This window comes from Peromyscus eremicus, chromosome 4 (genome assembly GCF_949786415.1).
Source record: "Peromyscus eremicus chromosome 4, PerEre_H2_v1, whole genome shotgun sequence".
Taxonomy (NCBI): Eukaryota; Metazoa; Chordata; class Mammalia; order Rodentia; family Cricetidae; genus Peromyscus; species Peromyscus eremicus.
In genome coordinates this window covers 1,066,106-1,091,577 of record NC_081419.1, presented here as the reverse complement: position 1 = coordinate 1,091,577, position 25,472 = coordinate 1,066,106, and the positions used below count along the sequence as shown (strand labels likewise).

At 53.5% G+C, this 25,472-nt stretch overlaps 1 protein-coding gene across 1 annotated transcript; it reads right to left on the bottom strand.

The window, feature by feature from the left end:
• Window positions 1–5,683: 5,683 nt before the first annotated feature.
• Window positions 5,684–23,471, bottom strand: Dbh (dopamine beta-hydroxylase). The gene is made up of 12 exons (XM_059258998.1): window positions 23,121–23,471; window positions 20,679–20,825; window positions 18,458–18,721; window positions 17,504–17,680; window positions 16,318–16,420; window positions 14,195–14,361; window positions 11,737–11,880; window positions 11,446–11,484; window positions 10,923–10,982; window positions 7,493–7,620; window positions 6,925–7,084; window positions 5,684–5,897 (listed from the first exon to the last, which is right to left on the bottom strand). The coding sequence occupies exons 1-12, from the start codon at window positions 23,469–23,471 to the stop codon at window positions 5,766–5,768; spliced, it is 1,872 nt and encodes a 623-aa protein (XP_059114981.1). The 3' UTR covers window positions 5,684–5,765.
• Window positions 23,472–25,472: the final 2,001 nt, after the last annotated feature.

Sequence of the window (25,472 nt, the reverse complement as noted above, 5' to 3'; positions counted from 1 at the left end):
ACCAGGAACCTCCGTTCCTTACACAGCAGTGCCAGCTTCTATCTCAGTTTCCACTGACGCCGTGGCTCGTGGGTCCAGGGATGCCAAGCTTGCTGTTGCGCAGGGCCCTGCTGCAGTGTGCGTTTCTACCACCTACACCTGCCTGCGTGTCGGGAGTGACCCTGTCTCTCCTTCCTGGGGTGAACATCTGTCACTTTTCTATAGATCTAGTCCTCATACCCTGACTTAGAAATTGGGGATGCTGTGACTGCCCAAACAAAGGTCACCATGTCGTCTTACAGTTCATGCCCTGTTGTTTAGGGGAGCAGGGGCAGATGCTGCGTCAGCATGGAGCCGGGGTCTCCTAAACCCAAAGAAGGCAGCAGAGGGGAGAGTTGGGCACAATTGTCCTGGGTGGACTCGGAATATTTACAGGCTCCCATACCACACACTGAGCTGGAAAAGGTCAAGCTAATAAAATTGAAACCATGGGAAGATGTGTGGGGTATAGTTGGCCTTTCAAACGCGGATCTGGTCCCCTGAGTCTGGGGAAGGGCTGGAGGCGGGAGGGTGTGGAGGAATCTCTGAATGGCTGAAGGAACACCTGTGGTCTCTCGGGAGCACAGTGCTGGCTCTTGGATGACATGAGCTATGTGGAGCCAGAGGAGAGAAAAGGGAGGAGTGAGCAAAAGAGAAGGAGGAGAGGAGGAAGGGGAGGAGGGGGAAGAAGTGTGTGTGGGGATAAAGAAGAGTCGGGAGGGGAGGAGGGGGAGGATGAGGAAGAAGTGGGGGGGTAGAGTAGGGAGGGGGGAGGGAGGATGGGAGGATGGGGAAGAAGTGTGTGTGTGGGTAAAATAGAGTAGGGAGGGGAGAGGAGGAGGGGGAGGAGAGAATGGAGGCAGCTGCCCAGATTGCCCAGCCGTCCCTCCCCCAAGTCTGTGGTCAGGCCGATGACCACGTGTGGCTCACAACCTGTCCTTGGGGATAGCTCAGGACAAGGGAGGTCTGAGTGCTTTCCCAGCCGAACTCATTTCTCCCAGACTTCACATGCCTTTCCCATGCCTGCCTGCCTCCCCCATGCAGTCCTTGGAAGGGTGTTGGGTCCCTGAGTGAGAGCAGCTGTCAAGAATCACCTCCCAAGTTCATCTGGAAAGTCCCTGAAGTGCCTTTGCCCAGGGCACCCCCTCCTGGATGGATCACAGAGACCTCGGGCCCGGCTTCCCGCACTGCCAATCTAGAGGCACATTTCATTGCTATATTTCAAAACTTTTTTTTCCTGGAAAATCATGCCCCATGGCCCCCACTGTGGCTGAGCATTGCCTATCAGAAATCACTGGAAAACCGATGTGAAAATGCCCAAAGTGTGGGGAGGTGAGTGAGGCAGGCGGGGAGGGGGGGACAGGGGTCTTGGTACCCTCAGATGCCTCAGTGAGCTACAGCAGTGTTGGGGTTCAGAGGTTTCTAGGTGGAGCTGTCACTGCAGAGGACAGCAGGACAGGCGCACACACAGGCTTGCTGCCCCCGTCCTGGTCACGTAGAAAATGCTTGCATTAGCGCAAAGCAGCATGCCACACCACATGCCTTCCGGTGGGAGACGGGGAGGGGACCCTGGCAGGGTGAGATGTCCATTTCCCTGGTAAGGACTGAGGGCAAAATGTCCAGGTCACTTCTAGTTACTTCCCTCCCACACATCCCAGGGGCTTTCTGGTGCTGCCACAGGGCCACGCCCCTTTAGTCTGTGTGGAAGACAGCAGAAACATTCGGCAAAGGAGAGGAGGGAGGTACAGACAGGCCATAGAGAGCAAGCTGCTCATGTGTCGTGGTCCTGAGGTAGGCCTGACCAGCATGCTACGTGCCCTGGTGGTATCTAAACCACCCAACCTGTAGAGGGGGACTGATAGATGGGGCTGTCTCACTCTGCCTCAGCTTAGGGACTTTGCCTGGAGGACCAACCATGCCCCCTGGACCTCCATCCAGCCTGGCTGAGCCTATGCATTTGTCTTGCCTTGACCCCATGGGGATTCAGAGGCCAGAGGGATTGCCAAGGACAGCCCAAGTGACAGTCCTGCCACTCTTGTGGGTAAGGGAGAGCAGGCAGGCAAGTGGTTCTGGGTCTCTAGGAAGAGAGCTGTAAAAAGCTCACAGGCAGAGCTGAGGCCTTTTGAGTCCCTCCAGGCCCAACCTGTATGTGGGCAGAGGGAACCAGGCTGTTCTCGTGATGAGTGAGAGGCAGACAATGGTGGGCATCTGTGAAGGGCATCAGAGGAGGGCTAACTCAAGCTGTTAACACTCATTCATCAGGTGACCCTCCTGTCAAGATGCAAACTGGCCAGTGTGCCCCCTGACTTCCCTCCTGGCCAGTTGTTATGGATCCAGTCAGGTCAGATACCTGAGTACCCCGCATGTAGCCCCTCCCACCTTCGGTCCCCTCCTACTTTCTTCCATATTCTCCCTGTAGTCTTCAGGAAAGCAGCCCCCATGGAGATAGCTGAACATCTGAACACCACGCTGCCCAGGCACCAAGCCGTCCAGCTTCTTCTACCAAAGACCTGATGGTGTCACGACCTGCAAGCAGGCACTTTGCATGGGTGCCCGGGTTCTTAGGTTCCCACTGCTAAGCAAGCTGCAGTGGCGGCCAACTCGGGGAGCTTTGGGCAACTGGCAAGCCCGGGAACCTCTGCATGCAAGCTCATGGAAGCATCTTAGGAGGTCACCACAGCTAGTGGGTGTCACTAGTTCTGCACGGGGTGAGGAGTCTCCACCTTCTGCCTCACAGGTGGTGGGTGCCCCTTGCCTCAAAGACAGGTCCTGCCCCAAGGGACCCACAGGAAATCCCTGCAGCTGTGTAGGTGGCTCTGTGTAGAGCCACTGATAATTGGCTTACTGAGGGGTACCGGGAGAAAGGCTTGGTATTTTCAGCCCATGGCAGCCCTCTGGAGTTCATTTGGTGCCCCAATCCCAAGCAGCTCCCTACAACGATAGCATGCTGTGTGGATGCCCCATCCAATGTGGCAGCCATGAGTCACATACTGTTGCTGAGCCCTGACATGAAGGCATGACACCAAAAGAGAACTGTAAATATTTCACACACACACACACACACACACACACACACACGCACACACGCACTCACGCACACACGCATGCACGGTGTGTGTGCGTGCGTGTGTGTGTGGTGTGTTTATGTACATGCATACATGTGCACACACCCAAGTATATAGAGGCCAAAGGTCAACCTTGGGTTTTGTTCTTCAGTGGTCTACCTTGTTTTCTGAGACAAGGCCTCTCACTGAGACCCAAGGCTCACTGGGTTAGGCTAGGCTGACGAGGCTCAAGCCTCAGGGATCCCCGTGTCCCCACGACCCCCCAGTGATAGCACTATAAACACGCACCCTCACATGGGTTCTGGAGGTTGAACTCAGTCCTTTCGTTTGCATGACAAGCTGTGTTTTTAGCCAACTTCTGTCTCAATTTTGAGACAGAGTATCATGTAGAGCAAGCCGGCCTTGAACTCTGTTGTGCAGCCAAGGATGACCTTGAATTTCGGATCCTCCTGCCTCCATTTCCCAAGTGCTAGGATGGCAGGTGTACTCATGTAACCGTGCCCAGTTTAATGTGGTTCTGGGGATTGAAGCGAGGGCTTGGTGCATGTTAGGGTACGTGTTCTACCACCTGAGCTACATCTCTAGCCGTGGTGCTTGCCATTTGTTAATTAATATAAATAAAAATGAAACAGCCACCTGAGACTGAGGGTTACCCAATGGCACTGCCCTGGAGCATTTCAGGACCAGCTCATGAAAGACCTTCTCCCTGGTCTGGGGACACCCTACTCGTACTCAAGACCCTCTTAACACTGTTAAAGAGTAGCAGACATCATCCTCTGGCACCTCCTAAAAGCCCTGGCTTCTGAGAGGCGAGAGAGCCCTCCGCTCCATGGGGTACCCAAACCCAGCAAGGGGAACAATACACCTAGCGAAGTGAGAATGGCTGACACCCAGGCCTTTTCTACCACCCCAGTTCAGAAGAGGGCTAGTTCTGGAGACTTGCATTGGCTTAGGGAAGGAGGGGGTCTCGGTCCCTTGTGTACCCTTAGTTCTACAGGGACCTTGTCAGCTAACCTCGGGTCTCTGAGCCTCTATTTTCTCATTTGTCTAGGAAAGACACAAAGTGAGTTCTTAAAGGCTTGGGTAGCTGGTGGAGGCCTCATGGGCCTCAACTGGCAGTTGTAACAACACCCTGATCACCCTGGTGAGGCCTGTTGTGACAGAAGCCAGGCAGGGTGCAGATGGCTTCCCTGGAGAAGGATCACGACAGCCTAGAAGGGAAGCAAAGGACTGTGGGTCTGGACATGTCACATGGGCAGCGGGCAGATCCTCTTTAGTCCCCATGAGCCTCAGTTTCCCTGTCTGTAAGTTGGTATACCACTAGGAGTAAAGTGACTGTGTTGAAGGTCAGGCTCCTCAGAGCTCCACGAGTCTTGCGTTCTCTGGCTCTGGGCTACTCAGGCAGGCAGCCATGGAGGGAAGGCACAGCTATGGAGACGGCCTGCCTCCCCCACCTCAGGCTGTAAAGATGACGGAGGGCTGAGCGTTGCTCTGGGCTGTCAGACCTGGCATTTCACACCGATTACGCCCATGACTTATGGGCGCCTGGAGCCATGATTCATACTACACAACTCAGAGAGTCCGGGCACCTTCGCTCCCCAGTAATAAAGTGCCTTGCTGAAGGGGAGGCAGCGCTTAGCTGATGTCTGTGGTAGTGGGGGACACGAAGCTCATCCATCACCCTCCCTCCCTGAGGAGCCTGGCCTGCATTTTGCTGAAAGAGCTGAAAAGAGTCCAGTCTCCTTCTCCCTTCCAAAGCCATCAAAGAGCTGAGCTGGCCCGTAAACAGGAGATGAGGGAGAGAAGGACTCGGGGAGGGTAGAGGGGACGAGAATTTTAGAAGCAGGCCTCATGCACACAGGGCAATGTGTGTGGCACCATAGGGCCCAGGAAGGCTCAGCGGAGGGGCAGGAGCATCAGCCCTGCCTATGTGTCCACAGTTCGTGCTAGGTGAGGGTGAGTCTCATCTTGTCTAAGAAGACCAAGGGTCAGACAGCTAAGCGGCTTGCCCTAGTCACTCCTTCATGAAAGGGCTAAGCCAAGCTTTCACCCACATATCCCAGAGCCTGATCTGTCACCAGCAGGAGAAGTAACCGGCTCTAACCATTCTGTTCCCTCACAGAGCCTGGTTCTAGCCATCTTGGCTCTCCATGATGGAACTACTTGCTGGGGTTTCCCTAGAGGTGGGCGAAAATATCTATTTACTCTGCCATGAAGCGAGTTCCCCTGGAGAGTCTCTAACTAGCTAAACGCCTTGTCCTGACTTGTCGCAGGGAAGCCACCCACTGGGAAACATGAGCCACTCTGCAAAGAGATGTTTAAGCAGCGCTGTCATGGCAAACACCAACACAAGTCACCATTGGAGGACCAACAGGGTGGGGACTGTGAGGCTTGGGGAGTCTGCACCCAGCCTGGCAAGGCTGTTCTGGAGGCAAGGTAGGTCCTGCAGTGCTGAATCTGGCAAGTTGTTCCCACATGGAGGCAGCAGCGTGTCCAGGTCTGTTCTGTCCAATTGGTCCTCATGGGATGGTGTCACTCATGCAGGTGGCTCCAGGGTGACAAGCCCCTTCCTTCTAGGTGAACAGCACTATTTTATGAAGGGGAGTCTTCAAAAGGGGGTTCACAGAGCTGCTGTGAGCCCACAGGAACATCATGAGGAGGGGCTGAAGAACAGGCCCCTACTCAGCCTCTGCCCCAGTTGATGTTGACCATGGTGGGGTTAGTGTGGCTCAGAGCCTGTTGGGCAGGGCAGTTCGGGGCAGATTCTTTCAGCGTGGATGTTATCTCAGGCAGAGGCTGCAGATTCCACTCACCCTGTAAGGAAGGGACCAGGAGGTAAACTGAGGCTGGAGGGGCCAGGCAGGGTGCTGTCTCCCTAGCTGATTGGGTTCTTGTCCTTAAATTCATTTTTCCCAAGCTGAACACTCCCCACCTCCTCCAAGTCACCCTTTGAGGGTTACCGCCGAGGATCCATGTCCCTTTTTCAAGCTATTGTGTTCTCTGGTCAAGAACCTGGAGCCTTCCAGGCTCCTCCACCTCCATGCCTGCCCCTTCACTCAACTGTTACCCTGAGGAAAGGATGAGAATCCTTGGAGGCAGGTTGCAGTGTTGGCCACTGTCCTCCAAGGCTTTTACAAAAGCCTAGATCTAGCCACATCCAGCAGTGCCCCAAATCGCTCTGGGGCGATCAAGCCTCCCCCATGGTATGGGTGTCTGGGTTAGCAATTAATCCAGCACCCAAATGCTGCCAGGAAGGACTATTCAACCTCCCCCGCCCCCCTGCAGTGCCTGCCTCCCCTGCCTAATGCAGTAGGCTGGGTCTGCTGACCAGAGCTCTGGGATGGCATTGCTGCTGGCTGGCTCTGCTGGGAAATAAATGAGGTGCCTTTGAATCCCAGCAGGACTCAGATAAGGAGGGAGAAGCTGAGCTGTGGGGCTGTGGTGCTGTGGGGCTATTGTCACAGAATGCTGGTTTCTTCCCCACCCCTTGGCCATAGCTCTATTTTTATGCCCTGGGGAGAATGCTGGCACTCTCTCACACACCATTCATAGTCCCCTGTTGCACTGCGCCCAGGCCTTCCTGGCGGTATTGCTGGCCTGTCCCCTTACCATCCATCTGTCTGTCTCTGTCACTATCTGATTATTTTCCCCATCTCATGTGAGTGCTTCTTGTTCGTGGTTCAGGGTGGCCCTCCTCAACCCACCTGGGGTCCTCCTCAGGATCTGGGCAGACCTGGGATTGGAGGTTCAGGCAGCAGTGGGACTTGCCAGGAACTGGATAGGGGATGAGCAAGCGTTGCATGCCTGCTGCGACCCACCACTCACAGTCACGCTGTCGTACCTGGAAGCTGACCGCTGAGGTCTTGTTACAATGCATGGAGATGGGGGCAAAGCGATACAGAGCCTTGAGCATATCACGGTTGTAAGAGTTCCAGGGCACGGAGGTGAACTGCTCGGGGACAGAGGCCTGGGGACAGGTGCAGACCTCCTCATTGTTGAAACTAGAAGGAAAGACAGTCACTCAGTTTAAAGATCTAGCAGAGGGAGGGAGACCCTGCACGGCTCCCAGCTGCTGTCCTTGGGTCACCTCCTCCCCAGCCTTGCCTCCTTTATCCACCGCCTAAGAAGCTGTCCTGGCCCTGCCTCCATCGCTTATGTCACCTTTGATTGTTGATAATGGCTGTTCTGGGGATAGCTTGTAAGCCAGGAGACTGATTAGTGATGCCTGCCACAGGCACCCCCAAGGACACATAGGTCTGATGGTATGCGTGCTGACTTTGCTCCGAGAACTTAGCTTGAATTCTTCATGTTTGGCCACCCAGCCTCCTAAGAGGAGAGGGCATGGGGCAGGGTGCAGAGACTATCCCTGCTGGGTTCCCAAGGGCAGAAAGCAAAAAGCAGCCTTTCACCTGTTCACCTGGCGGAAGTATTTCTGTAGGTAGCCATCATTCACGGCACTCTTACAGAGCTCCAGCTCTGTCTGGGGGTAGTAGTGCACATAGTTGACACACATCTCCTCCAGGATTCCAAACCCCCCCTGGAGGTGAGAGAAGAGCCTGTCAGCCCTCAGTGCATCCCTCTCAGCGGCAATCTGCCTGTAGCTTTCTCCTGGCTACTTGTCCTCCGGTGCATTCATCTGCTTGCAGCAATGTGGCATTCAAACCCCCACCCAGGAGAGAGGTCACCCTCTCATGGCATCTGCTAGTGGCGGGAGAGACAGAGACCCGGTAAATAAGCATCAGCTGGTGATAAGGAAACAGAAACAAAGAAACAGAGCTTTGCTGTTCTTGCTTTACGGGTCACAGAAACCGAGTCTTAGGGACCAGGGGACAAGTCCTTGTGGTCTCCAGTGGGAGCTGACTTCCCTTCACATTGCAAACCTCTCTGGCCACTAGTCACATTGGTACTTCAGAGGTGCTAGTACCTGGAAGAGTTTCCAGTCCTCCACAATATGGGAGGGACAGAGTGGGTGACACCCCCACCACTTGCTGCTTGTAGATATAGTGAACTCGCCCTGATGGGAGGAGAGAGAACTCCACAGTAGGGTCAGGAACCAGGCAGAGAGTCCAGCCCAAGGCTGTCTCAGCCTCCTTCCAGGATCCTGGCTCTTTGTGAACATGATGTGGGAAGGGAGATTTTATTTGGCTGGCCAGAACTGTTGGAAGGAGAAAGGCCTTTCCTACTCCATGACAGACCACAGGGATGGTGCAGAGCTCAGCTGGCCCCTCCTTGAGTGGAGGGAGCCCGGGGTAGCTCTCTAGAGGTGTGGGAGAAGGAAGTTCACCAACAAGAAGTTGGACTGGCCTCTGTGTGCTATATGGGTCTTCCTGTAGTGTTTGTCCCCAGTCCTCATTTTCCAACTTTCATAGCCCTCAGTGGGCATGAGACTCCCCCATAATCTGCCCTCTTCCACCTAGCTCTGCCACCTCAAGAACGAGAACAGGGCCTGGATGTCAGAGCAGGCTGCTTTCCCCTCCTCTCTCACTTTGGGACGGAAGCTGCACTTCAAAGGCCCCCATCTCTCTGGATCCACAAGTTGTCACAGCTGGGAAGCTCCTGCCTGCCTGCTGGGAGCTCCTATTCCCTCTGATCCCAGATGGAGCCACCCTAAGAAGTCATGAGGCCTAAATAGCCAAGGAGGTCCCTTGTCTTTGGGACTTGGACCTGAAGACCTAGGACCTGAGATTTTAGGTGCTTGCTAGGCCATGGCCATGAGCATCCTGAGACAAGAGAGTTCTCAGCCATGAAGCTGCAAGACAGGAATACAGCCCTGGCAGAAACGCCTCTGGCAGAGCAGGCCTGGGGCCTCTCTTCCACCAATGACTGGCAAGCACCTCCCCGCCCCCACCCGTAGCAGATGCACCTGCAGGAAGGAGATGATGCCTATGAAAGTGCGGGGAGAAATGCTTGCCTTGGAGACTGGCACGAAACTAAGATGGATTAAATGTATGGAAAACAATCCCGTCACAGAAGGCTGCAGAGCATGTAAATCCAGTGATGAGAAGTGTCCAGAGTGGAAACATGTAGAGCAAACGGATCTGTGTTTGTTGGGCTGGGCGAGGGGACCTGGAGGTGACAGCTGTGGGTTGACTGTGTGCATGGAACTGTGAATGTGCTTCCAGGCAACGCGCTGCACACTTCACACTTGAGCTGCGTGGTGTGTGAATCATCTCACAATGAAGCTATTTAAAGAACACATGTGAAACAGAATGGGGGACCCTGGACCTTGGCTGAAGGCTTGGTACAGTGTGCAGAAGATAGTGTTACAGTATCGATGGGAGTTCTTGGGGTGCAGGGGTGCCAGGGTGGGGTGTAGCCCCAGGTCTGGCCCACTCTGAACACCACACTTGATGTGTTAATTATTGGGTGCTCAAAGATCAAAGGTCAGTGGGGGGCTGGAGAGATGGCTCAGAGGTTAAGGGCACCAACTGCTCTTCCAGAGGTCCTGAGTTCAATTCCTAGCACCCACATGGTGGCTCACAACCATCTGTAATGAGATCTGCCACCCTCTTCTATATACATAATAAATAATTTAAAATAAAAAAAAAAAAAGGTCAGTGGGAGGGGATGGAGAGATGGCTCAGTGGTTAAGAGCTCTGGCTGCTCTTCCAGAGGACATGGGCTCAATTCTCAGCAATCACAACTATCTGTAACTCCAGTTCCAGGGGATCTGAAACCTTCAGACCAATGCACATAAAATAAAGTTAAATAATTTTTTTTTTAAAAAAATGGTAAGTGGGATTAATGGCTGGGAATAGTTGTGACCCAAGACGACTGTGGAAAGCGTCCCTCTCCCTGCCCAATGGGTCCCAGATGGATGAGACATTTTCTGCACACCTCACCTTTAAAATAGTCCTCCCATGAGGTGCTCCTCCTCCTTGGACTATCCACAGCCCAGCCAAAATAAGACTCATGTAACTTCTCTGAACTGGCCAGCCATACCCACCTGCCATACCTACCAGCCATACCCACCTGCCATACACACCTGCCATACCTACCAGCCATACCCACCTGCCATACCCACCTGCCATACCTACCTGCCGTACCCACCTGCCATACCCACCTGCCATACCTACCAGCCATACCCACCTGCCATACCTACCAGACATACCCACCTGCCATACCCACCTGCCATACCTACCTGTCGTACCCAACCTGCCATACCTACCTGTCATACCTACCTGCCGTACCCACCTGCCGTACCCACCTGCCTGGCGCTGCCCACATCTCCACCCTGTCACAGCTGAACATCTCCCCATCCTGAGAACCTTTATCTTCTGGGGCTTCTGCCACACATCCCTGTGCAGAGCTCTTTTCCATCTCTCTCTGGCTCTTCCCCCGACCTCACATTCCTCCTGTCATTTCTGGGTGATGTCCTGGCTATCGTGAAGTTTCTGTGACCCTGTCACTTTGCTTCTCCTGTAGCAGATGTGGCCTGCCTCCCCAGGTGGATTTTGAGTTCTACAGTGCTTCCTGGCTTCTTCCCATGACACAGAGACACTGAGCACGTGGATGCCAATGAGAACCCACTGTAGTGGCTCTTAGATGGGACCGTATTGACAGTGTCACCTTTGTATCTGACTCAGTGGGGCCAGTGTAGGGCCCAGCATGCTGCTTGGATAAATAAGCACTGAGGATCTGGAGGAGGAGGATTGCTAGAGATAGGGGGCCAGAGGCATAGCTGGAGAGTGTCCGGTCCATTTGGCGAATGCGGGAGGAGCAGTCCTGCCTCTGGCAGCCTACATTCAACCACAGGAGTGATTAGAAATCTTTACCCAGACTCTGGGCCATTCGCTTTTCCAGATTGGGGGGGGGGCTGGAAAAGCCAGTGAGACTTACCACTGTGGCCAGCTTCCTGTCTTCTGTGTTGTATGTGCAAGAGGTGATGAGTACGTCCCCCTGAAGAGTGAGGTGGCAGACACATTAGCATCTGCCCACTCAGGACTTACAGATGTGCTCAGCTCAATCTCATGGTGGCCAAGTCGCTGTGATGTGTGATCTCCCATGAGGAGCCCAGAACCCTCCCCAATGAGGTTCATAATCTGAATATCCCTGAGGCTTATATCTATCAGCGGCCTGGCTGGCCAGGTCAGAGCTCCAGCTTTGCATGGGCAAGGACTGCATCTTGGCACCCCATCTCTCTCCAGCATTCTCAAGGGGTGAGACCCTTTGGGACTGTGATTCAGCCGAAGCTAAAAGGCGATGTCCCCTCTGTACCGTGAAGTCCACATGGACCTCACCCAGGCCTGTTGCGCCTGTCTTTGGGATTCTCTCCTGCCCTACTTCTTCCTCTGTCTCTCTTCTGGGCACAGTGTTCCCCAAGTATCTCCTGCCCAGCCATTTGTCCCTGCTGGACACTCACCGGGAAGACAGACACAGTCTTCTTCAACATTCTGATCTCCTGGAGTGGGGAAGACAGGAGATGTAAGAGAGCTGTGAGCCCTGGTCCAGCTACCCCGAGGTATCAGTTCTGCCTCAATCTCTCTAGGGAGTCAGGACTAAGTGTGAGCTCCAATCAGGAGGAGACAAGATCAATCAAGTTGTCACCAAGATGTTGTTGACACCCAGCAGCTTGGGCCAGGGCCCACCAAAGGCTAGAGGACAACCCTGGGAAGCAGAAGGCCTAGGAGGCTGGTGACAGGAAGGTCCCCACCTGGAAGTGGGGGCTGTAGTGGTTGTCTCTGTTCACAACCTTCCTCTCTTGGCCATTCCGGGCGAGCACAGTGACCACCTTCCTGCCAGTCAGGTGTGTGTGGAGCTGTGAGGCGAAGATGTGGATTCCGGAGGGTGGCAGTGCCTGGGGGAGGGGGGGCGGCAGAGTCAGACTCAGAGCAGAGGCAGCATCCCCTGCCTTACCAGAACATCTGCTTTTTCTAGATGATTCTCTCTGATCTCTATCATAAAACTGCCAGACAGTGGCTTGTTTAAGAGTGTACTGTGGCCAGAAGCCCAAGACTTTGAAGCAGCAAGCCCCAGCCAGCAGCCAGATCTGAATGCATTCAGGGTGGATGGCACCCCTGTCCTTTGGTCTCTTTGGGGTGCTTGAAGACTGAGATCTCTTTCTCCTCAGCCAGCAGAGGCCCATTCCCTGTTGGCTGGACAGGACCTCCCTTCTCTGTGGGTTCCCTGTCAATTATGTTCTGCAATTCCCATCATGTTCAGGGGCCCCGGCAGGCCTCAGAATGCCCTGTGCACAACAAGAGGCTGTGTTCTGAGATCACATGACCCCGGTCAATAGCAAGGGTGCCGACCACTAAGCCAGTGGGGGAAAGATAGCCAGCCCTCGTGGGAGGCCTCCCTTCCTCATTAACGCATGAGGAAATCTTCCAGAGAACAGAAGTTTTCCTAATCTGTGTTCACGTCTTTAGATACTAAGTTTTCTCAGACACATTGTACGTGGTGAGTTTCTGCCGCCCTGCCATGGTCCTCCGCGCCTTTGATGCTGACAGCCAGAACTGAAGAGCTTAGGGCTGGCAGGTGACAGTGGATGACCCTGGACTGCTGAGCTAGCTACACCTTTACTTCTGAACCTTCTGTCTTGCTCTGGCCAGCTACTGCCCCTGCCCTTCACGTTGTGGGTATCTTGATCCCTCTTGCAATGAAAACCAGCGGCTTTCGTGACTACATCTGTGACAACATACATGCTGGGTCAGGGACCATTCATTGCTAATGAGCCAGGCATGCGGGGGTGTGTGGGAATGTGGGCACAGGTTTCAGAAGCAAGCCAGCAATCACTTTTCTGACCTGTCTGTTTTGACTGGGGAGGGAGGTTGATTTCTCATCCTGGCCGCAGACTAAAGTCTTTGATTGAGTATAAGAGCCAATGTGTCCAGCATCTCAGCCTGAGAACATTGGGCCTAGTTAGTACTTGAAAGACCAGGTGCTTGGGTAGGGAGGACCCAAAAACAGGTGTCATCCCGTGAGTACGCTGGGAAGGGGAATTTACTATGAGCTCTGTGACAAAGCAATCTGGCTCTGTGATGCAGCTTTGGGATCTGTGTCCTCTTTTGGCAGACCTGGGTCTTCCTGTCTGTGATCCAGGCCTATCTTCACTTCCCTGACAGGTCACTGTAAAAAGAGGCAGCCAGCAGAGAACACAGTGAAGTCACATCTGTGATAGCAAGAGCTCCAGACAGTAAGGCCCATGGCAGCCAGCCAGAGATCCTTACAAGGGGCAAGAGCAGATGTTAGCAGAAATGAACAGAGGCTACGGACAAGGGAGAGCTATAGTCTGTGCACTTGCCTGCCTCTCCAACCATGGGGGAACGCCACAGCTGCCTATAGCATGAGTGGGAAGGCATCACAGACAGACAGTCTAGAGGGGGTTCTGTGAGATCCCCACTGGTGCCTGTCACTACCCTTACTGAGACCTGTGGCTTCTCTAGATCTCCACAGCAGGACAAGCCTCACACCAGATCCATTGCAGCTTACTGCTAGGTGAGAGGTGAGCCCAGACAAGACAGCGTCCCAGCTGAGGATCAGACTCCGGCATGGCTAGGAGTCACTACCTACTGACTGCAGAAGCCAAGGCCCCATCTGCTTTACCCTGCAGCTTTACCCAGGGCTTGCACAGCCTCAGGGACACTGGCACTTTGCTGCCTCTCCTAGTCCATGCTTGGTGGTAAAATATGGTAGGATGAGGGTTGGGCAACCTGTAAAAGGTGAGCCTCATTTGGAAGCTTTGATAGTCCCATAACAAAAGCAGTTAAAATGTGTTGTATGGGATTACTGGAGAGATGGCTCAGCTGGGAAGAAATGTTTGCTGCTCTTCCAGAGGACTTGGGTTCCCAATGCTCTGGTCTAGAGGCTCACAACCACCTAACTCCAGCTCCAGGGGATCCAATGCTCTCTTCTGGCCTCTGCAGGAACACACACACACACACACACACACACACACACACACACACACACACGTGAGCACGGCATAAAATCACACACATAAATAAAAATTAAAAGTGGCACATGGAAGTGTGGGTGCATGGGCATGGCCCAGTTCTTGCTGCAGAGGGGGGTGCAGGGACTCAGACAACCTTGATTCCAGGTCAGGGGTCCGGATCCTTCATGTTGCCCTCCCCTGGTCAGCGCAAGCAGCAGAGGACCAGTCCACTCACCATCATGGTACACTTGTCTGTGCAGTAGCCAGTCAAGACAAATGCAGTCTCCTGAGGGGGGATGGCCATCACCGGCGTGTACACCAGGCCCAGCTCCATGATGCCTGCATTGAATTTCCGGAGACTGCCCGTGTAGTATAGGCGGATGCCGGAGGAGTCATGCCGGCCTGGGGAAGAGGCATGTAGTAAGCAGCAGCCCCTGAGGCACCCCTTAGGGAACAGTGTGCTTGGTCACCCTTTCTGATTGAAGAGAGCAAGAGAGAGTGGAGCCAGAAGCTGCTCTCAGGTCACCTGTCACCTCTATGGGAGTTTGTCATAGTAAGAACCATTGTTCCCATTAACAATGGAGAAATTGAAGCTGGAGGCTGTATGGAAGACTCTGCCTAAAACCAAGGTCTGGAAAGCATCCAAACTGGGCCCCAAACCCAGGACCGGCTGGCTGGGATGCAGGATGTTGCTAGTGGGCCCTGGCCATTTTCTACTCATCAAATCTGAGAGTACCTCCTTTTGTGCTATTTTCAACACCCTCCCCCCTAACAACATCCAAACTCAAACAGCCCCTTGTGTCTCTGGGCTGATGACATCAGAGGCAAATAATAAAAAGCAGCAGCAATTGGTTAAAATTTAGATGGGGATTAAATAATGAGATAATCGTGGATTTTGATATTAATAGAAAAGCAGCTTGTCTCAAAATTCACCAACTGACAGGAGAACCCTTATATTTGGCAAAAGATCCATAAATACATGCAGACAATCAGGGAAGACAGACTTCCCTGATGCCTAAGGAGTTTTCAAAAATCCATTTGCTCTCAGGTCTTAAATGAGCAATAAATCCGCTATGGTGCTCAGGCCCCAGCCGCCTCTCGCCTACCCTGCACGCTGTAGATAATTCCTGTGGTGGCAGAGGCATTGCTTATACAGCCAGAGGGAAAGTCACTTGCGTCATTGAATTTGCACAACCAGTGTCCACACCCGGCTGGGAGCTGGGTGCAGAAGCTGCTCCAGTCTCTTTCTGGCCACTGTCTGTCTATCGGGTCCCTTCTGCTCCTCATTCGCATAGATGAATATAAGTGTCATTCAAAAGGAAAGAGAGAGGAAGAGAAAGCTGGAGCGGGGAGAAAGGGAAGGGAAAGGGGGTACATTTGATGAAAAATGAAGTACAAGAGCAAAGAAATGTTTAGTTTCTGATGTGGTGTCCTCTGTCAATCCCCTTAATGACCCACTCAAGTTGCTCACCTTCAGGCACGGGGCGATCTAGCCATAACGATGACTTCCCTTGTCCTTACCTGGGAATGTGCTATGCCTGCGAGATCCATACTAAATGTCACCAAAATTCCAGTCACATCACCTGGACTCTAGCCCTTTCAGGAATCCTTGCTCTTCCCTTGTATGTGAACACGAACACACACACACACACACACACACACACACACACACACACACACACACACGCACACATGCATGCACATACACACACACCCCTTGTCTGTCTTCTAGAAGCTGTTTGCAGCATGGATCTGTCTTGCTCACCTTGAGATTCTCTTGTCTAACACAGTGTTCTCAGGCCCAACAGGCCGCCTCCTGCTTTTCTCCAGCTCTATGCAGGCAGGGAGTAGAAACAGGTGGGCAGGTGTGGTCCTGCCCTGGGCATTTCTAAGCTAACTGGACACCTTGGGCTGTCTAAACATATGACATGAACTGGGGAAAGAACCTGGTCCAGAGCAGTCAGCGCCCGGCTGGATTGGCCACAGGCAGGGCCCTGGCCTTTAGGATCTCATGCCTGCTGTGGCACCCTGGGAGGAGGTGGACTTGACATCCTGCCCACCCCATGGGATTTGTGAAGGTCTGTCTCCACTGAGTGCTCAGGTGCTCAACAGCGCAGCACCAAGCCCTGCTCCCAGGGTCTATGGCAGACATCACTAATCAGTTAGAGCACTGGCTTGAAGGGTCCACCCAGATCCCAGAACTGAGGATTCCTTAGGCTGCTGACTACAGTAAAGCAGACCAGAGCAAAGCTCTTGTGTTGTCTCTGGCGCACATACGCCCTGTTTACTTTCTGCCTGGACAAGCTGCAACCAAGCGTCTCTGAGAAAATGGAGCAGAATCGGAAGATGCATACCTACCTCGTATGTTCCGTGGATTGTGGTAGTGAACTTCCAGTCGGAGATACCGGGAAGACCCCAGGCCCCCAACGGCGACACCAGCTTCCTCTGGGTAGTAAAATGCCTGTGTGGGACGGAAGTACCAGACAGAGGTCTTTTGGGGAGCCCGGGACAAACAAGCCCAGCTTCTGGAGCCTGAGCAGAAATTAGTAATATCAGCAAGTGGCTGGGTTAGAAGGATGCTCTCCTTTGCTGTCACACACAGACGGTCCTATCAGGAGGGCACTGAGCCTGGGCTGAGCTCCCTCCCAGACCCTCCAGTCCTGCCCTCACCATCCTCTGGCCTGGGGCAGGGAAGGGGTTTGATGAGACTCTTGGGCATAGTCTGTAGACAACTTGCCCGGCCTCGGGCAGCCACAGGATCATGCTGTGCACAGAACCCAGATCTCCGCAGTGATGGTAGTACCTGTGAGAGGTATACATTCATGCTCATGTGTGTTTTCACAGAAGGCTGGAAGGAGCCTCTGTGGCCCCATAGAACAGTGAAGCTTAAGCATCGTAGAGGCAACTGGGGCTCTTTGGAGCCTGCACTCTGTGGATGGCCTGGTGCACCCCCTTTCAGTCTCTCTCTCTTGGGTCCTTTTAAGATGTGGTTTTGCAGAGATGGATACAGGCAGTTAGAATCCTGAGAATGCCAAAGGAGGCCTGGGGATGGTGCAGTAGTGTCCTAAGTAACTTTAAACTGTCAAATTGACAAGGCCTAGAATCATCCTGAGAGAATATCAGCTGTGGGATTACCTGCATCAGGATGAGCCTGTGGGCATATCTATGAAGTTTGTCTTGATTCTTACTTGATATACAGGAGGTCCAGCCTGTGAGCTCATCTATGAGGTTTGTTTTTATTCTTAACTGATACAGAAGGCCAAGCCCACTGTGGGCAGCGCCATTCCCTGGACTGTGTAAGAAAGCTATCTGAGTATAAACTGGCCTGCAAACCAACCAGTAAACAGCATCCTCCAGTGTTCCTGCTGTTCTTCCTTGGCTATGAGTTCCTTAGTCAGAGGGGATACACAGAATATTGGTCAGGCCTGCCTTGATGTCCGTCAGTGATGGACTGTGACCTGGAAATGTAAGCCAAGTAAATCCTTTCCTCCCCTTATCCCAACAGGAAGCAAAGCAGAACAAGCATAGAGCAATGTGCACATACCTTGGCACCCAGGGCCCATGCGGCCAGCACGTGGCGACAGTAGTTGAGCCGGTCAGGCTTCATTTTAGAGTCACAAAATCCGTCGTACTTGGGGATGCTGTCAAACTCAGCTGCACATTGGAAGACCTCCATGTGGTGCACCAGGGCCTCATTGCCCTCAGTGACAATGGCCTCATACTGCAGAGGAACAGACACCCTGAGCTGGGAGCCCAGGACCTGCCTAACCCTCCCACCCTGCTGGACTTGCTGGTCCTCATCTGCTCAGCTATAAATATAAATGAGAAGCTATAAATATAAATGAAAGTAAGGCAGCTTTAGGTATTGAGGATTGTCAATCCAGAGCCAGGAGGTACTGGAACCCGTGAAGAGCTCTGGGGAAGAAAGTAGGGACCCACATAGACTATATCCTGACAAGATGGAACTAGGAAGGCAGCTGTCCTTGTGTGCCTAGGGTGACTCTGGGCCCCTGGGAAGCAAGCTCCATTGGGAAGCAAGATGGCCTCTCAGTTAGAGCCTGGGGCCTTAAGCACAGCCACACAATCAGGCTACTCTTTGTTGTGTGACCCTGGGTACTCACATGACCTTTCTGGGTTATTCTTCCTCTTCTAGAATAGGGACAGTATCTGGTTCTGGGTACCACTGTGATGAAGTCCCTAGTTGCAACTTTGGAGCAATTGAGTTGAGCTACTTTTACGTGAGGAGAGGTTGCCTGAAAAATTGAGAGCAGTTCTGGCCTCAAGGGCAATTGCAGAAGTAAAAAATTATTGCTTTGGTCCAGGCAGGTAAGACAGGAATACAGGGGCCCTGAGGCAGACAGTGACAGGGTCACAGAGGACTGGTATGTACGTGCTGCTTCTAAGGAAGTCAGGCCAGTACATCAGATTCAAGCACTAAGAGGGCTACAGTAGCTCTTGGGCCCCTGGTGGAAAGCAGAGCAGCTGGACCCTTGTGTACCTTGATGATGTGGCGGCGGCGTTCAGAGAAGTCTGGGGGCAGCACAAAGACATAGCACCAGTATGTGGTCTCATTGTCGGGGATAAGGATGTCAGGGGCTCGGATCTCTATGGTTTGTACATCCGCAGGCATGGCTGGAGTGGGGACCTCAGACTTCAGAAGCTGCACGCGCTGTAGACCCGTATTCAGGCTTGAGGTGTTGATGGCCTCCAGCGACTGGAATGGCTCCTCCAGGATCCCATACACTAGGTGGACAGTGTCATCCTGTAGCCCAGACAGAACCAGTCTATTGCACACTCAGAGCCAGCATAGATAGATTCAGTGGTGAGTGAAGGGAACCATGCCCCTGCCCATCCACTCCTACCAGGTAAAGCTCCTCACTGTCTGTCAGCTTGGCAAGTGAGAAGACTTTGAAGCTCTGCCTGGCCCCAGGTTGCTTCTGGAATCCTGTCTCCACCCAGTCAAACATCTTTTTGTCTTTCTCACACACACTTTGCATTTGCTTAGCATCCATTTATGCATCCAACCACTGGGCCCTGCTGTAAGGCAGGATGGGACACTTGCTTCCTCTATGAACGAACCCCAGGGTCACTGGGGGCAGGGAAGAGGTATTTCTTCTGGTTGGTTCACACCAGAGGGGTAGTGACCACTTAGGGAGTGAAGAAACCAGTCTGGGGAGCCCTGAGTTTGGTAGTGAACTGTGTGACACAGTTTCCCTCAACCTCCAGGAGCTGGACATGTAAAGGTCTGTAGGACATTGCCATGCTGGAGGGCCGAGCCAGACCACAGAGATGGAGCTGGCTTGGTTGCTATGGATGGAGACCGGTGGCTTTGGGTGGATATGTTGCTGGAAATTCCTGCAGCCTTTTTCTGGATACTGATGGATGTACACTCATGGTGGGCAGCCGGTGTGCTCTGGTTGGTAGGAGCTCCATGAACTGATCTTGAGGAGGACACCTTGCAAGTTCTATGCAGAAGTCTCTGACCCCAAAACATGCAAACAGCCTGCCCTATGGCATATTCTCGAAGGTCCTCTGACTGCTCTTGCCTTGCCTACAGGAGGGTGGGGACTCAGATGACCCATTTCCAATGGCCTTGCTCTAGTCTCCGTGCCAAGAGCTCCTGAGTTAGTCTATCTCTTCCCTGGCCTCAATTCCTCATCTGTTTTCTTGGATTCTGGATTTGTCTGTTTGATGTCCATTAATCAATCACAGGTCTAAGCAAATGGCCAAAGTTACTTACCTCATCCCTGAGATCCAGCCTTAGAATGGGTGTAAACTGCCTTCCAAATCCTGTAGCCCAGGTGAGCCCAAATCACCATGCTTTGCTCAACCCTCTACTCCAAGCTAGCACCTCTCCTGCCCTAAATTGCTTCAAGGCCAGGACTGGCAAGCAGAGATCACCCTGCAGCTCAAAAGAGTCAGAATTATCCAGACTGGTGCTTCCTAGGCCCCTCCTAGCCTTTGCCCAGTCAAGCACATTGTCAGGGTTCTGCCCTTGCTTCTACCTAGTGATTAACCCTCCTACTTCCCACATGCTGTGGTGGCCCCTCCCTGGGACTGTGAGTAGTAAGTCTCTTACTATACGGCACCAGCATCTCCGCTCTGTCTCTCAGCCACAACCACAAATTACAGTGGAGATAGAAACTGCCGACCCCTGCCAGGACGGACAGGAAAGATTAACTAAGATAACAAGAATGCCAGGATCAAGATGGACTGGCTTTTCCTAACTGCGGAGCAGCTAAGGAGCCCAGGTGTTTTGGAGCTATGTTGCAGCCATGAAGTGCACAATCAGGCCTTCCATGTTGGGAATCCAGTAGCTCCCAGCCTTATTTTATAGACAGCAGACTGAGGTTTATCAGGGAGAGGGACCGGCCTTGTGCTTGGGGTAGAAAGCCAGGTGTGCTGGGCTCTGTACAGGGTTCTACCTGACACAGTGACGGGAGCAAGATAGAAATACACCCCAGAGCAAGAGGGTTCCGAATAGCACTCACATCCGGAAAGAACATTGACTGCATGTCCACAGGGAGCTGCTTCTTTGGAGACTTCATGCTGCTGGCAGAGCCACTGCCTCTCAAGACAGCTTCCACATGCTGAGTGGACTTTCTCTCCCTGTGTGTGGGCCCCACCTCAGGCTTCACAGGGAGGGAGGGCCCTTGGCCTGACACCGTAAGATGCAGGGACAGTTCAGGCAAACTGTGCTCCTGGACCGGACAGCCTACCTCAATGAGGTAATCCTTGGGGTCACAGGTGACAAAGGGCCTCTTGAAGAGCAGGGATAGGCCGTCTGAAGTCCTCTGCACCTGGAGCAGCTGGTAGTCCTGCTGGGTATCCAGATGGATCTGCCCCTTCTGGTCACTCCAGGCATCCTGCAGAGACAGGCTCAGGGTCCGAGCAGGAAGGAGCACATGCATGGCAGGGCATAGTTGCTCTTCTTCAGCCGAGATCACATCCACTACCCCTAGTGAGTCACCAGCTCCACGGGAACACCCAGTGGGTGAATCTCACTCCTGTTGGATCTTACCTGTCCCATTCTTTTTCAGTGTTGGTGTATGTATGCAAGCTGATCAGTCCACCCTTGACCCAAGTTTCCCAGCACCCGTATCACATTCTGTCGCCCATCCTGCCTGAAGTTGCAGCCCAATCCAGCATCCTTCCAACCTGTCACACATGAGCCAGGTGTCCTGGGAATCCCAGGGACAGTCAGACATACTGATTCTCGTCAGACGTGAAGAACTGTACACACTGTTAAGGTGTGACAGGAGTGCACACCAGGGCTAGAAATTTGAGACTAGAGCCTTGGACCCAGGCTGATGACGATGAAGCCAGAGTGGAAAGAGGCAGGCAAGCATTTAAGGTGGCACTCACTCCCAGGTGCCAACCCCACACTTGCATAACACTGAGAGCAAAAGCTGCCTTCAATACTGTACCCTAGGAATCTCTTACTTCACTTTAACACCAGCCTTGCCTGGAGAGGGTAAACTGAGGCCTGGGCTGGGGATGCTGCCCTAGCCACACTGGAAGCTGGAGTAAATATTTCCCCAGGATATTTCCTAGTGCCGTGATCACCGGTCCAGTTTTTCTGCCTTCCCCGGCAGGGCTCCAGGCCAGTGCAAGGGAGGTAGGCTATAGGATGACACCCAGTGTGGGAGGGCCTCCTTCTGGGTTCACGAACACCACGTGCCTCTACTGTAAGGACTGTCTGGGCTGTTTCTATTTAGTCCTACCTCCAAGGCTATCATTACGTCTTAAGGAAAGCAAAGGCAAGGAGTTTGCAAAAATCTCCCGGAGGACAGCAGCAGTGTGGTGAAGCTCCTGCTAAGGACCCTGCTGACTTGCAGCAGGACCAGACAGGCAGCCAGCAGCGTTGCCGTTGGGAATCCAGAGTGTGCTCCTGAGCATACTGCTGCCCAAGGAGCCCCACTTCTGACACTTGTGTTCACAGGAATTGGTTGTGCAAATGAAGTGAAACACCTGACTCCCGTGGCTGTGGGAGCTGCAGCGTGGAGAAGCTGCCTGGCACGGGGAAAGGAGGGTCCCTCTGGGACCCAGCAAGGCTCTTCTGTCCTCCACACGTCTCAGACAGGGTTGTGACTGCAGAGACACTGTATAGCCAAGCCTGCTCTGTCACTCTGCCTGCCAGTTCTGAGCAAATGACTAGCCTCACTGTGAAGCAGGTAGCGTGGCTGCCCTGCTCAGGTCAAGAAGGCATCTCCTAGTCAGGTGTAGTGGTTCACACCTGTAATCCCAACACTGAGGAAGCTGAGGCAGGAGGATTAACACAAAGTTGAGGTCAGCCTGGTACGAAGAAGTTATGTCCTGCATTGATAAGGAAAATCTATGACCATCCTTTCCCTGTGGGTGTAGAGAGTTAGATTCCAAACCTCCCCACACACTCACACACAAAGAGGCCTTGATGGTCAGTCCCCTCTGCAGAGGAAGGGACAGCAGGGCCCCAGAAGATGTCTATAGGGGCTCTCCCCACTCTGCTGCCTCCTGTAGCTTCTTGGGGTCCGTGAAAGCTGCCCCGGTATATAGGAGACCTCCTTAGCCACCCTTGCAGGCAGGCATTCAGGTAGATTTTGAATAGAAGGAACCAGCTGCATCCTCTTGGCCTAGGTTCAGCTTGTGTGGTGAGGGTGGAGTTGTCCTACACCTGAGTTGTGGTGTATCTGCGTCTACTTCTGCCACTGTCGAGTATAGCACAGAAGGCCTGTGTGTGTTGTGTCCCAGGCGGGTGTGCATTCTGCCTGCTCTAAGCCACATACCACCACCTGGCCCACAACAGGTGTGCATGTACTGGCAATGTGGCATGGAATTGTTATTTGTAAAACTGGTGGATATTGGAGGGTCTGTACTCACGTGGCAGGGGGTGCCGCCTGGCATGTGGGTCCTCCATCTGTGCTTACCTTTCTTGGGATTGCTGCATCCGTTATTTGGAGGTGCAGTCAAGGACTGCAGGAAGAATCTGCTTACCATTTCATCGTCTAATGAGTGTGCCTATGATGCTGACAGGGGTGCGCAGGCTTAATTCCGACCACTGACCTCAAACACAGAAGCAGTAGGCAAGCGTCCTTTGTTGATTGTGGAGCATGGCTGTATGAATGCTGTCAGCTAGCGGGTATGGGCATGCAGGCAGGCTAGCAAGGTGGGGGAGGACTCACCGCAAAGTAGGATCTGTTCCCATCAGTCCAGAGCATGACCAAATCTGCGTTCTCCATCTCACCTCGATCTGACATTCCAAATAGAACCCCAGCCCTCAGCCCTTGCACCTGGAGCTGGAAGTGGATGATCTCCTGGACGTAGCTTATGTTCCATGAGAGCTCCAGGATCCCCTCGGGGTCCAGGGTGATGTGGTAGGGAAAGGAGCTCTCTGGAGGCTCTGAGCTCTGCAGTGCAGCCACCAGGATGACCAGGAAGATGGCCACAGCAGTACTGTACATGGAAGCTGCTTCACGAACACTGGGGCTGGGGAGGCTGCTCCAGCAGCGCCCGTGGGTGGGATGAGCCTGCATGGCTGGGATGAACACACCGGCCCCACCGGGGCATTTATGCCTGTCTAGTGGGGCTGGGCCAGGCTTCTCCTAATCACATTTGTCTGGTGGGGAATTCAATTGTCCTGGTGGCCCTCCCACCAGCCAGTGCCCTGGGGCAAACACTTTGCTCCCATCCTCTCCTAATTGGCCCTAATGACACAGGACATCATCAGGAGAATCAAAGCAGAATGGCTGATGTCCTCCAACAACTCTCTGACGCCTGTTGGAAGCACCTACTCTGCAGCCATAGGCCCTAAGGACGCCTCCAGCCAGGCCCCAATGACTGCCTCACAGGCAGCCAGGTACCATGCCCTCTACACGTGATCCAACGGAGGTCTGGGGGTGACAGTGAGTGGTGGGCTCCCGGCTCCTGTTTTTACAATACTGGAGGGTGGACAAATTTCAAACTAAAAATAAAAGACAGTCCCCAAATAGTCCATGTTTAGACACTCTCTCCAAGGCCTGCTGTTCCCACTTTTTCTCCTGTTTCCCCACGGGCTCCAGCTGGCGCCACGGCTGCTACAGAAGGAGTGGGTGTGGAGATGGGGTACAGATTGGTGTGGGGTGTCACTGGGGAAGACGGCAGAGGGCAGGCCGAAAGGGAGTTGGATGGACAGGTGGGCACTCAGTGAGGGGCGTGGCTGTGGGGACAGTCCTTAGGGAAAAGGAGGTGGGGGACACTCCTGTTCCTCTCTCTCCAAAGCTCTCAAAGCCAGGACTTCCTCTTGCCTTTCAGGCCGCGTGGCCCGAGTCTTATTTCTCCCATACTTCCCACAGGGCCTCTGCACCGTTTGACCACCAGTCTGAGGTGTCCACCTCCCCATTGCTCAGTCCTGTCCCTTTCATGATGAGAAGCAGCTGGACGGACATGCACAGCTGCCTCCCCCTCCCACCCCCGGAAATCCTCCTTTGCCTCCTGCCTGCTTCCGAAGCCACCCGCCTCTGCATCTGACTGCGATTGCAGGTCCCTCCGAATGAGTTGTGAGTCCTTCCCTCCTCCCTTCTCTCCTTCTTTTTCCCTCCTGCTTTCTCAGAAACACAGCAGCTCAGCCTGAGCCTCTGGCAGCAAGGCCTAGCCCGCGCTGAGCTCTGTCCCACAGAGGAAAGGGGACCTCAGTCCTGCACACAGGTGAGATTTCCAGACAGTCCCAGCCTTGCCCTGGGAAGCTGATAGGCAGAAGGTCCAGGGCTAGTAGGCACACTGTTCTGCACAAGCCAGGACAAGAGTCACAGGCTCTGAGGTGGGGGTGTGCTTAGCTCAGCCACAGCCTGGGGCCACCTGGGGCAGTGAGGCTCCAGGCCCTCCCAGTGCTCACAAGAAAGGCAGGAGCCTGACTGCAGCAAGTTGAGTCCCTTTCCTGGATCCAGGGCGAGTGCAACAGTTGCGCTCGCTTCTCAGAGGAGGAGAGGCGCGGTTCTTAGTAAACAGCAGAGTGCCGCACACACATTTATTTTTAACAGACTCAGAAAGCGCTCCCGTTCTGCAGCCTGGAACAAGGCTGGAACGCTGGCAGAAGTGATTCAGCCAACTTCAGAAGCAACCATTACCCAGTCCTGGCAGTTAGCAGGAGAGGGAAGCGGGCCTGCCCGCTTTGCTGCCTTTGAGAAACCAGCCTGCGGTTGTCCCCATCTGACACCCAAGGGGAGAAAGCCACAGAGAGGGTTAGATGGGTACCCAGGGTCATACAGCCATCATGGGCAGGACAGAGCAGGGCAGAGCAGGATAGTGCAGCATTAAGGGATCCCAAAATGGGTTCTCTTAGCAGAATAAGGGGTAGGGGTGCACCCTGACAATCAAGGAGTCATGAGGATGTGCCGACCAGAACTACAACCTGAGAGAAAAACCAGAGGTTGAGGCAGAGGCAGCAGGGTCCACAGGTATCTATAGCCAACACTCCTCCTCATCTCTCTCTCTCTCTCTCTCTCTCTCTCTCTCTCTCTCTCTCTCTCTCTCTCTCTCATCTATCTGTCTTATCTATC